Source organism: Octodon degus, unplaced genomic scaffold, assembly GCF_000260255.1.
Source record: "Octodon degus isolate 3935 unplaced genomic scaffold, OctDeg1.0 scaffold00123, whole genome shotgun sequence".
Lineage (NCBI taxonomy): Eukaryota > Metazoa > Chordata > Mammalia > Rodentia > Octodontidae > Octodon > Octodon degus.
In genome coordinates, this window is record NW_004524699.1 from 1,642,679 (window position 1) to 1,653,019 (window position 10,341).

The 10,341-nt window shown below is 62.6% G+C and overlaps 1 protein-coding gene across 2 annotated transcripts; it reads right to left on the reverse strand.

The window, feature by feature from the left end:
- Positions 1–109: 109 nt before the first annotated feature.
- Card9 (caspase recruitment domain family member 9) lies at positions 110–10,012 on the reverse strand. 2 transcript variants are annotated; one of them, XM_004640385.2, is made up of 12 exons: positions 8,719–10,012; positions 7,549–7,756; positions 7,220–7,357; positions 6,213–6,697; positions 5,986–6,129; positions 5,430–5,555; positions 2,596–2,787; positions 2,272–2,313; positions 1,986–2,034; positions 614–693; positions 356–435; positions 110–288 (listed from the first exon to the last, which is right to left on the reverse strand). In XM_004640385.2, the coding sequence occupies exons 2-12, from the start codon at positions 7,730–7,732 to the stop codon at positions 189–191; spliced, it is 1,620 nt and encodes a 539-aa protein (XP_004640442.1). In that variant the 5' UTR covers positions 7,733–7,756; positions 8,719–10,012; the 3' UTR covers positions 110–188. The 2 variants fall into 2 exon arrangements, with proteins under 2 accessions (XP_004640442.1, XP_023556148.1); XM_023700380.1 differs by having other exon boundaries at positions 1,986–2,070.
- Between the last annotated feature and the right edge of the window lie 329 nt (positions 10,013–10,341).

The window sequence follows — 10,341 nt, forward strand, 5'->3', positions numbered from 1 at the left end:
CTACCGCCGCCTGCGTTACTGCGCACTCTCCCCGGCAGCTTATTTTGATTTATTTAGTTGCGTGCTCCAGATCGCTACAGTGCACTTCTAGCGTACAATGCGAATAGGACGGCTTGGACACGGGCGCGCGCCTCCGCGGGGGGAGGAGATGGAGGGAGGAGACTGGGGGAGCGCGCTTCTCCGGTGGACTAGGAGCCCTCGGTGTCTGTGTTGTCGCTGCCGGTGGTGTTCCCGCGGTCGCCCTCGCCCTGCTGCCAGCTGCTCTGCACCTTCCTGAGCGCTCGCTTCCTGTGGGAGCAGTGGCAGGTGTGGGCAGACGTCACCGCTGTGGCCCCAGCCCACGCCCGCACCCCACCTGCGGTAGTTCTCGAAGCTCTCCTTGAGGCGCCGCCGCTCCTTCTCCGGGGGCTCCCCGCCCACACTCGGGCCAGGCTCCTGCCGAGGCAAGGGTAGTTGCCGCGGTGCCCTCCGGCCGGCTCCCCTGCGCCCCTCCCGGCTGCCCCAGCAGGACCGCTGGCCCGCTCCTGCTCCAAACGCCGCCCCTCAAGAACGTCCAGGGGATGAGCGAGCAGGGCCAGTAGCACACGGGGCTGCGGGGACCCAGAAGCCTTACATGGGGACTAAGCGAGAGCGGCTCCTTCTGCAGGGACACGAAGGGCTGCTGTTCCACGTTCTCAGGCTTGGCCACGCTGCCTGGAAAAGGGAGCAGGGCCCGTGGATGCAGCCACTGCCCTCTGCCAAGCTGGCTGTGCCCAGGCCAGTCCAAGAGGTCAGGTGAACCCTTCCCATCTCCCAGACGAGGGTCAGGAGGAGGCCCAGGATCAGAACCCAGTGCTGCCATACGCAGCCTGCTCCTCCCAAACTGGCTCCCCTAAATTACTAAGGGCACACAGGCAGGAAAGACCCCCGACCCCTGGACAGTTTGCCCGCGTGTGCCCCAGGCAGTGTCCCCAGTCGCTGGGCTTTGGGGGGCAAGGTGGTGCCCAGAGGTGGGCACGGCAATGAGTAGCAAGGTGGACACTAGGCTGTTCGAGATCTCACAGGTCTAGCAAACCAGGCCTCAGGCCCCTTGGGGTGCAGGCAGGGCTGCAGCGTCAGGGGCCCCCTGGATCTGCGCTGGCTGACACCCCCCCTTCATGCTGCCTCTGCCCACGTGGACTCAGCAGCCTCAAATTCACCATCTCCCAGGCTGTGGCCGGTGGCCCAGCCCCACTTCTCCATTTGCTGCTGTTTCTTCCCCCTTTTTGCCTGGCTTGGAGGCTGGGTTAGGCTGATCTGAGGAAGTCTGTGACTTCCCACACAACCTCCAGCCCCGGCTCCTCCTCCCCCTGCCACCCCCCATCTTCCCAGCAACCCCAACCCGCAGCCCCTCCCCACCTCCAGGGCCCTGCCTGAACGCTATTCTGACCCATCCTGTCTCTGAGATGAATAGCTGATGACACTGAGGTACTGCCCAGCTTCCCAAGCCTCTGCTGCCCCTGGCACTGCAGGTACTACATAGCCATGTCCCTGCCCTGCTGCCAGGGGACACGGTGGGCTCTCACTACCTAGCCTCATGCACTTGGACACTGGCCTGCTGCAGTCTCCCGCTGCAGGGAAGCTAGGTAAGGTGGGGCAGGTGAGCCCTGGCCCCCTGGTCCTCTGTGATCCCAGGGCCCACACAGGAAGGGGTGTCCACAGCCAGTGTCCCATGCACATCATGTTTGCGTAGGCCACATGCCCCAGCAGCTGAGCCCCAGGTTCCAATTGGACTCTCTCCTTGCTAGCTGGGTGTAAGCCTCAGCTTTTCCATCTGCAGTGTGAGGGTGTGATATGTAATGAAAGTGTGTGTGTGTGTGTGTGTGTGTGTGTGTGTGTGAGAGAGAGAGAGAGAGAGAGAGAGAGAGAGAGAGAGAGAGAGAGGGGAGACCTGGCAGCGCTACCAAGAGGCAGAGAGCTGTCAGCAGCCTCCTCGGGCGCACACTGTGTACCCCTCACCTCCTCACCTTTGTCTGAGCGCTGTCTGTCATCCTCCAGGTCCTGGGGCAGTGAGAGCTTGCAGAGAGAGGCAGGTTGTCCTGTTAGGCCATCCTGCAAGCCAGCGTTGTCCCGCCAGCCCTGGACCTGGCCTACCCATGGCCCACGCTGTCACCTTCTGTAGCTTCACAGAGCCTCAGGCTGCCTGGCCAGGTGGGATGGAGCCAAGGAAGCAGCCCTACACTCGCCCACCCCACTGACCCGAGTCCGCAGAGGCCCTGGTGGCCGGGGAGCAGGGGGGTGGGGGCCGCTGACCTCCTGTGAGTTCCCGGGGGAGCTGTCTTCCAGGTCAGAGCTCTGTAGTCCAAGACAAGAGGTCAGTTGGTCGGCAGCTCACGGGGTCCCTTCCCCTCCAACCGCCCCTCCCTGCTGAGCTGCCTGAGGGCTGCCACTCAGTCCCAGCCACCACCCTGCAGTCCCACTTCCCACCTGGGCAGAAGCCATGACTGTGCCCCTGCCCACCAAAAGGACACAGAGCCCTGTCAACAAGGAAGGGGCTGGCAGTGGCCAGGCCAGGCCCCAGCACCCTGCCCAGCCCCTTCGTGTATGGCTGCCCAGGCCGCCCAGACGCAGGCCCACCAGGACCAGGGTGTCCATCTGCTGCTGCTTGAGCCGGGCCTCAGCGGTCAGCAGCCGGCCCTCGCTCTGGAACAGCTGCAGCTGCAGCTCGTCGGCCTTTTCGCCCAGCTCTCGGACCCTCTTGCGTAGCTCGTCCTTCTCCTGCAGGCCCCGGGCGCACTGCGCGTGCAGCTCCTCCCGTGAGGCCATGGCCTGCGGACACACGGCCCGGCTCAGCAGGCTGGCCCTGGCCACCTCGCCAGCAGCCCTCTTGCCCTTGGACAACGCCGGATCTCCAGGGATTGGAAAGCAGCGTTAGGGCTCCCGACGGCAAGTGCGGGAGTGAAAGAGGTAAAGGAGAGAAGAAGCTCCAGGCAAGTGCGGAGAGTCCTGGGACAGTGTCCCCACAAGTGTGCCCTGCGGCGGCGGGCAAGTGGCACCTTCATGCTCCCCCACAGGCACATGTCCTGGACTTCTGGGAGGTAACTGGTACCAGGATGTGATCGCCCTGCTGCCTCAGGTCCTTTAACATGAATGGTGTGCTCTTTTAACACCCTGTCCCCCCAGGTCCCCAATGAGAAGGTCCACACCACAGACCAGCCTCAGGAGTGAGAAGGTCCACATCACAGACCAGCCTTAGGAGAGCACTCAGCCACTGCGCCATGACAGTCAGCAGGCCGTGGGGCCAGAGTGAAGGCAGGCAGCAAGGAGAGCTATGCCAAGGTATCAGAAACCCAGTCGGACGTGCTGTATGTGCCTGTAATCCCAACCAGGAACAGCGACTGTAATGACCAGGGACCTGGTGATCTTTATTATTGGTCTCTGATTTGGGCCAGGCTGGGCTCAAATTCTTGGTAAGCCTCCTGCCTCAGCCTCCCAGATTATAATCCTATAATCTTCAGCCTTGGGAGGCTGAAGCAGGAGGATCACTGAGCCAGGGCTATGGAGGGAGAGCTTGTATCAAAAAACAAATCATAGTGGTATGGTGGTATAAATTTGAAGGGCCGGCCAAATAGCTCAGTGGATTAAAGCACCTGCAAGCAGGCACAGGGGCTGAGGGTTTGATCCCCAGGCCTGCCGTACCGGCCCCACGTCTGGGGCGCACTGAGATGGCAATTGACACTGGGCGTGGTGGCACGCACCTGTAATCCCAGCACTTGGGAAGACTGTAAACAGCGGGATCAGTGCCACTCCAGTCTAGCAGTGAAACCTGAACACCCTGTAGACCCTTCCTTAAAATATAGAAAAGATCCGTAATCCCAGCACTTGAGAGGCTGAGGCAGGAGGCTTACCAAGACCCGAGCCCAGCCTGGCCCACATAGTTCAAGGCTTGTACTACATGGTGAGAGCTTGTAACAAAACAAAAATTAGAAACCAATAAAGACCACTGGGTCCCCCAAGCCCACAGGCATGCGCAGACCCTGGCGTGCTCCACCTCGTGTGCATTGTGGTTTTGAGCCCCCTCCCTCAGTGGGCTTTGGAGGCCAGCACACTTCCTCTGAGGACCTTGTGTGGTCAAAACTGCCTCCAGGACAGGCGGGTGAGTCAGGTACCACGTCTGCTGGGCAGCCCTGACTCCTGTCCAGCCCATCTCATGTAGCCCCAGGGTCATAAGCGACCCAGCTCCTGTCCTCCCAGGCGGCGGGCCCTTCTGTCACTTGCACCCTGTGCAGTGGGTCTTCACCATTTTCCCTTACTGTCCTTACTTTTTAAAAAATTTATGTATTTAGTACAGGGTCTCACTATGTAGCTTGGACTCAATGGTCCTCCTGCTTTCAGCCTCCCCAGTGCTGGGATTGCAGGCGTGAGCCACCACGCTCCAACTCTGGCGGTCGGCTCAGCAGGCCCGTGGGCAGGGCCAGCACAGCATGTGGTGCCAGGGATCAAACACAGGTCCTGGGCTTACCTAGGCAGATGCTTAGTCTGCTGGGCTATCTAGCCAGCCTTTGTCCTTACTCCTTTTTAATAAATCTTACTAGTGCTGTTCTGAGTATCTTGCTCAGTTCTCTCTTTGGGACACCAAGAACCTGGAAGCCACTCCTCAGATGATCCCCACTCCCACCCCATCCTCAGGTCACCCAGCCCCGATGGCTGGGACCTGGCTGGGCCCCGGCAGCGGCTCTGTTTCTTGCCGCTGCTCTGACTTAGAGCCACCTAGAAGGAGCCAGACTTGCTCCTAGGGAGTGGGGGGCACGCGTCAGGGAGCTGCCCCCAGTAGCCCCTCCAGGGCAGTGGACACAGGGCTTTGCCCACTGGGGAGGCCCACCCCACGTCCGCCCCAATGGGATGTGGCAGGGTTTCCGCAGGGCTAGCTCAGGCCACCAGCCCCTTTCAAGGCTCTACAGCTAGTGTGCCCATCGCTACGTTAACTAAGGGCCAAGAATATAGCTCAGTGGCACAGGACCTGTCTGGCAAGCACAAAGTCCTGAGTTCAATTCCTGGTACCAACCAAAAAAAAAAAAAAAAAAAAAAAGAACCAAGACAGGTATAAGCTCCTGTTTTTGTATAACAATGCACAGGAAACAAAGCTATGCATAACACTGAGAAAAATCAGGAAGGAAGGGGCTAAAGGTGACCATGATTTTCCCTGAGACCAGGAGGGCTGGAGGTGGGGAGAGAGAAAATGGGCACCCTTGCGGTTACATCCTTTGGTTCTTTCCCAGCACTGGGCATTGAACCCAGCGCCTCTGCACCGAGCTACACCTCCAGCCCTTTCTGAATTTTGAGACAGGACCTCACCAAGCCTATAGTTGCCCAGGTGGGGCTAGAATGTCCAGTCCTCCTGGCGCAGCCTCGCAGAGGGCTGGGACCCCAGGCGAGCCCCACCACGACGCACTGCCCGCCCTCATGCCCACCTGGTCCCGCTCGAAGGCGACCTCTTCCATTTGTTGCAGGATGGCCTCGATGCGCTCCTTGTACATCTTGGAGTCCTTGCGCAGGGCCAGGCACTGCAGCTCCGTCATCTCCCTCTCCTCTGAGCACTGCAGGAGTGGGGGTGGCATGAGCCCCACCCCTACCCCAGTTCCCATCTGGCCCCCAGGTTGGAGGATTCAGGGTGGAAGCTGGGAGCACACATGATCAGACCACGCAGGACCTTGGCCATAGGCAGGGCGGACCCACGGGTGGCCCCTGGGGGGACACGGGCAAGGCTTGGGTCCAAAAGGCTGCTTCTTAAAACCTGGCACAGGGAACCAGGCATGGTGGTGTACACCTGTAATTCCATCACTCAGGAGGCTGAGGCAGGAGGATTATTGTGAGTTTGAGACCAGCCTGGGCTACAAAGTGAGCTCAAGGCCAGCCTGAACTTCGTAGCAAGACCCTGTCTCAAAACAAAACAAAACAAACAAATGTTCTGCCAAGGTCCCAGTACTGCTGAGTGGCTTGGCTCCCTGCCCATGGTGCCGCTCCTACCCGGGCACGGAGAGCCTCTGCGTGGCGGAGGTCTCTGCGTAGGGTGAAGATGGTGGTGGCTTGCTCCTGGTGCTCGCGCAGCGCCTGGCGCCAGTCCTCCTCCAGCACTTGGATGTAGGGGCTGCTCCGCTCCCGCCTCCCCTCCTGCGGCAAGGGTGGGCCTGTGGGAGCCGCGAGCGCGCCTGGCCACCCCAGCCCGCCCGGCGTGGGCCTGCCCTCGCGCCCACCTGCGCTGCAGCCTCGAGCTCCTGCACCCGCGCCTGCAGCAGGGCCTTCTCCTGCTGCAGCTCCCACATGCGCTCCTGGCTGGGCCGCTGCTCCATGGCGTGCCGCAGCTTCAGCGTGTGCTTGCGCTCCACCTTGCAGTCGTCCTCCGCCTTCATGAGGCTGTGTCGCAGCCGGTCCACCTCCAGCTGCAGGTCCCGGTTGCGCATGAGCGCAGTGCCCTTCTCCTCGCTCAGGCGGGCCAGCCTCATGGCCAGCTCGTAGTTCTCATCCTTGCAGCGCTTGAGGTCGAGCGCGCCCGCCTCGCACTCCTCCTTGAGGCGCCGCACGCGCTCCTGGTGCTTGCGCAGCAGGCTGTCCTTCACGCGCAGCTCCTTGATGAAGTCGTCCTTGGAGCTCAGCAGCGCTGTAAGGTCTTGCACCTTCTTCTGCAGCTTCATGACCTCGCTCATCAGTAGCTGCGTCAGGCCTGACTCCCCGGATGCGTCTAGGGCCCAGGTCAGCAGGCCACGTCAGGACAGCTGCCCCGGGCGGGCCCAGGCAGAGCCAGGGATCCGGGCTGGCTCACCACCCACTGTCCACCCCGACCGCGAGGCCCTGGCGCCAGCGGGAACGAATCCGAACGGGCTTGGCGATGGGCTCGGCGGGGCTGAGCAACTTGCCTGTGAGCAAACGGAGGCCCAGAGGCCCCTGCTGCCGCAGACACCCTGCCCACCCCCTCTGCAGGACAGCAGGACCCCCCAGCCCGAGAGGCGGGACTGAGGCCAGGGATGAACTCTTGAATTCCAGGCTGTCCTTCCTAGGTGAGGCCCAAACCAAGGGGGCGGGGGGCGGGGCCTGACTCAGCCACGCCCACCCCGACAAGGCCACGCCTTCATACGAATAGGTCCCGCCCCAGCCACCAGGCCTGCCCACCAACAGCACACGCCCTGGCCCAGCCCTGCGCCTTGCTCCGCCCACAGGAGCCCACCCATGGGGCGCTCCTTCTTGGCTCTGCCGCACCCCTCACCAATGATCATGGAGAAGACTCGTGCCGGCTCCTTGCCAGTGACCTTCTTGTACAGCTGTGGGTAGTAGAGCTCCAGGCTCTCCAGAAAGGCCACATAACCTTTGTGGCCGGTCCGCTGCAGTATGTCCAGGAGCAAACCTACGGGCCACAGAACAAGTGGAGGGAGGCCACAGGCCTGGGCACTCTGGGCAAGGGGTGGGCCTCGCCGCAAAGGGCCCAGCGGGCAGAGGACAAGCACTCCGCACCGTGCACTGCAGGACAGACCCGGGGCTCTCCCTCGGCCCCCTCCTCTGCAGGCCCCTGCAGTGCTGGGCGAGGGAGGCACTGACCCACTTTGCGCTTGCGGATGACCAAGTTGGGGTCACTGAGCACCTGCTCCTCGTCATCTGGGTTCAGGACCTTGCACTGCCTCAGGTAGGGGGTGATGCGCGAAGGGTCAATGACAGAGATGAGCTTCACTCGGAAGCCCTCCAGGGTGCTCCAGCACTCATCCTCGTTCTCATAGTCCGACATGGTGGAGGGCTGGGGTCAGGGCGGCTGCTGAGGTGGACACAGGGCCGCGGCATGGGGGCACAGCGGAGCACGGTGACCGCCACCCTGCAGGCTACCCAGCCAGCGCCCTCCACCTCCACTGCAGCCTCAGCTCTCTCTCTGAGCCTGGGGAAAGGCGCAGGTGGGTCTGAGAGAGAATGCCCCAGCACCAGGACCCCGCCAGCCTCCACCCTCACATCCCGAAGGGCCCTGCTGCAGAACCCATGTCCAGGCTGGGGTGAAGGCGGGTTGGTGGTGGGCCTCCCACTTCCCCATTCCTGACAGGCCGGTGCCCTCCGATCCTTCCGCACCTCGGCCGAGGCTGGTGATGCAACAGCATCAGAGCTGTCTGTCACTGAGCCGCCCAGGCAGCTGGAGGGGGCGCCATGGTGTGTGCCTGTCACCCTGCCAGGTGCGGCACATTGGAAGAGGCCATCCTACCATGGCAGCTTCTCGAGGTTTGCAGCATGCCTTGTTCTGCTGCCCCGACGAGGCCTGACCAGCCCCAGGCCCGTGTTCTGGGCTGGTCACAACTGCTAGACATCCCTGGGATAGGAACCCCCAGACTCCTGCTAGCAGCACACAGGTGAAGCTGCGCACTGCGGGACGGGCCAAGGTAGCCGTGGCCAGGGCCTGACCCTCTGACCTGGGTCCCTGTCCCAGACATGTGGCTCCAGCAGTCCGGTTCTCTGTGAGATTTCTCAGTTCTCTACCCTCTGCCATCCTGACCCAGCGACAGTCTGCAGGCCGTGGGGCACTGCCTGTGTGTCTAGTCCACACACTAGCCTCCTACCATTAATCCAGGGAAATGAGCAAGAATCTACCAGGCCAGGAAGCAGGCTGTGGGGGACATGGAGACCCCTGCTGTCTCTGGGAGTGGGAGGCTGCTCTGGAGCGTGGGCCCAGGACCCAAGCGGAGCCCACTGGTCACCTCAGCCACCTCTCAGAAGGGCACCAGCCCAGCCTACCTCAGGGTCCTGTGGAGCCACCTGCCCGCCGGCCCTGGCTGCAGCTGTCAGGATGTCTGCGATGCTGCTGGCCTAGGGAGAGAGGCTGTGCACTTCCTGATGGGTTCCGGGTCCTCCCGAAGGGGACAGTCCCTGCTGGCCTGCCTTGATTGGCCAGCCCAGTGGCTCTGGGGCGGACCCAGGAAAGTGGAAGTCCTCTGGGGAGCCGGAGCCTTCCCTCCATGCTGGACTGGGGTCCTGTCTAGGTCCTGGGCCTCCTTGAGTCCCTGCCTGCTAACACAGAAGGGGCAAAGGCACCCCTGGAGCTGAGGCCAACCCCTCAACCTGCTGTGGCCTGAACCTGACTCCTGGGGCTTTGCCACCAAGGTGCATTGTGCCTGATGCCCCGCCTACTGCCGGCATCCTGGCATGGGCACCAGGCCTGCAGGGCATGGGCAGGGAGATGTGAGAGCTGGCAGCCCCGGGGGCGCCGAGGGCACGGGACCTGGGGCTCAGGCGGCCACTGCAGTCCACCAGACTTCCCACTGCTGCCAGCCACAGCCAGGCCAGAGCACCCTGACCTCCCGGTCCGTGTTATGTGGGCACCCTGGGGACACATGCAGGGGACCCAGAGCCAGGCCCAGGGGATTCTGATGGCAGACCAGGAGCATCCTCTGGAATCTGGGCCCAGCCCCCACCTCAGGCAGCCCTGCAGCCTCGGACCTGAGATGGGCAAGGGAACCCTAGGCTGCGCCTCAGCCGGTATAGCTGGCTGGGAGAGGACTGCCACCGGTCCTGCTGGGCCAGGTTGATCAACAGCAGCTGAGGCGGCAGCGGGCAGCAAAGTGGGATGCTGGCATGTGGGAGGGCCTGGACAGCCCCTCCTGCAACCTGGCCCCCTGCAGGACTCGACAGGTGTGGCAGCAACACCACAGCAGGCATGGGGCGGCGGCGCACAGGATCCTGCTGCCCGCGGGCTGCACTGCGAGGGGCCTTGCCTGCCCAGGCCTCACTGCCAGCACGCGGACACAGGTTTCCCAGTGGGAGAGGTCAATGGCATCTTTCTCGGTGTGCCCGACAGTATCACACCTTCTCTGCCCCGCACAGAATGAAGGTACAGATCAGTAACAGAAAGACAGCTGGAAAGCCCCAAGAGTGTGAAATGAAGAGATCTTTGAGCAGCCACAGGCAGAGGAAGTCCCAAGACGAAGCAGACGCTGGAGAGGGCGCGGGCCTGGAGGAGCACTGGCTGGCACCTGCTCGGTGTGCAGTGGCAGTGCTGCTGATGCCCGGGAACTGGGGCCACCCAGCTGCCAGCGTCGCTGGGGAGAGGCACACCAGGGGCCGGGCTTGTCCCTGGGTGGTGCCAGCAGAGGGATCCAGAGAGGAGGGCGCCATGCTCTGGGGGAGCTCTGGGGTCCCCACCCCTGCAGGCTGTGGCAGACCTGCAGCTTCTCTCAACGGCCAGGGACCCTCATGACCTCTCCTAACCCTCCGCAAACAGGGTCTATGGGCATGAGGGTCAAGAGGGTGGCCAGGGTATGAGGCCCTGAGGATGCCGTGGGGAGCCAGGGACATCTCCCATGCCCAGGCCCTGACTCGTGGCCTGACATGGGCACACTGCCCAGCGCGCAAAACTACAAC

What these genes read in the sequence shown, in the direction of transcription:
- Card9 (XM_023700380.1), bottom strand. Translation starts at nt 7,732, where the DNA reads ATGTCGGACTATGAGAACGAGGATGAGTGCTGGAGCACCCTGGAGGGC. An exon ending in AGTCTTCTCCATGATCATTG is followed by an intron (nt 6,698 to 7,219) that starts GTGAGGGGTGCG and finishes CCTGGGCCCTAG; the next exon opens with ACGCATCCGGGGAGTCAGGC. An exon ending in CAGACAGCGCTCAGACAAAG is followed by an intron (nt 694 to 1,985) that starts GTGAGGAGGTGA and finishes TCCCTTTTCCAG; the next exon opens with GCAGCGTGGCCAAGCCTGAG.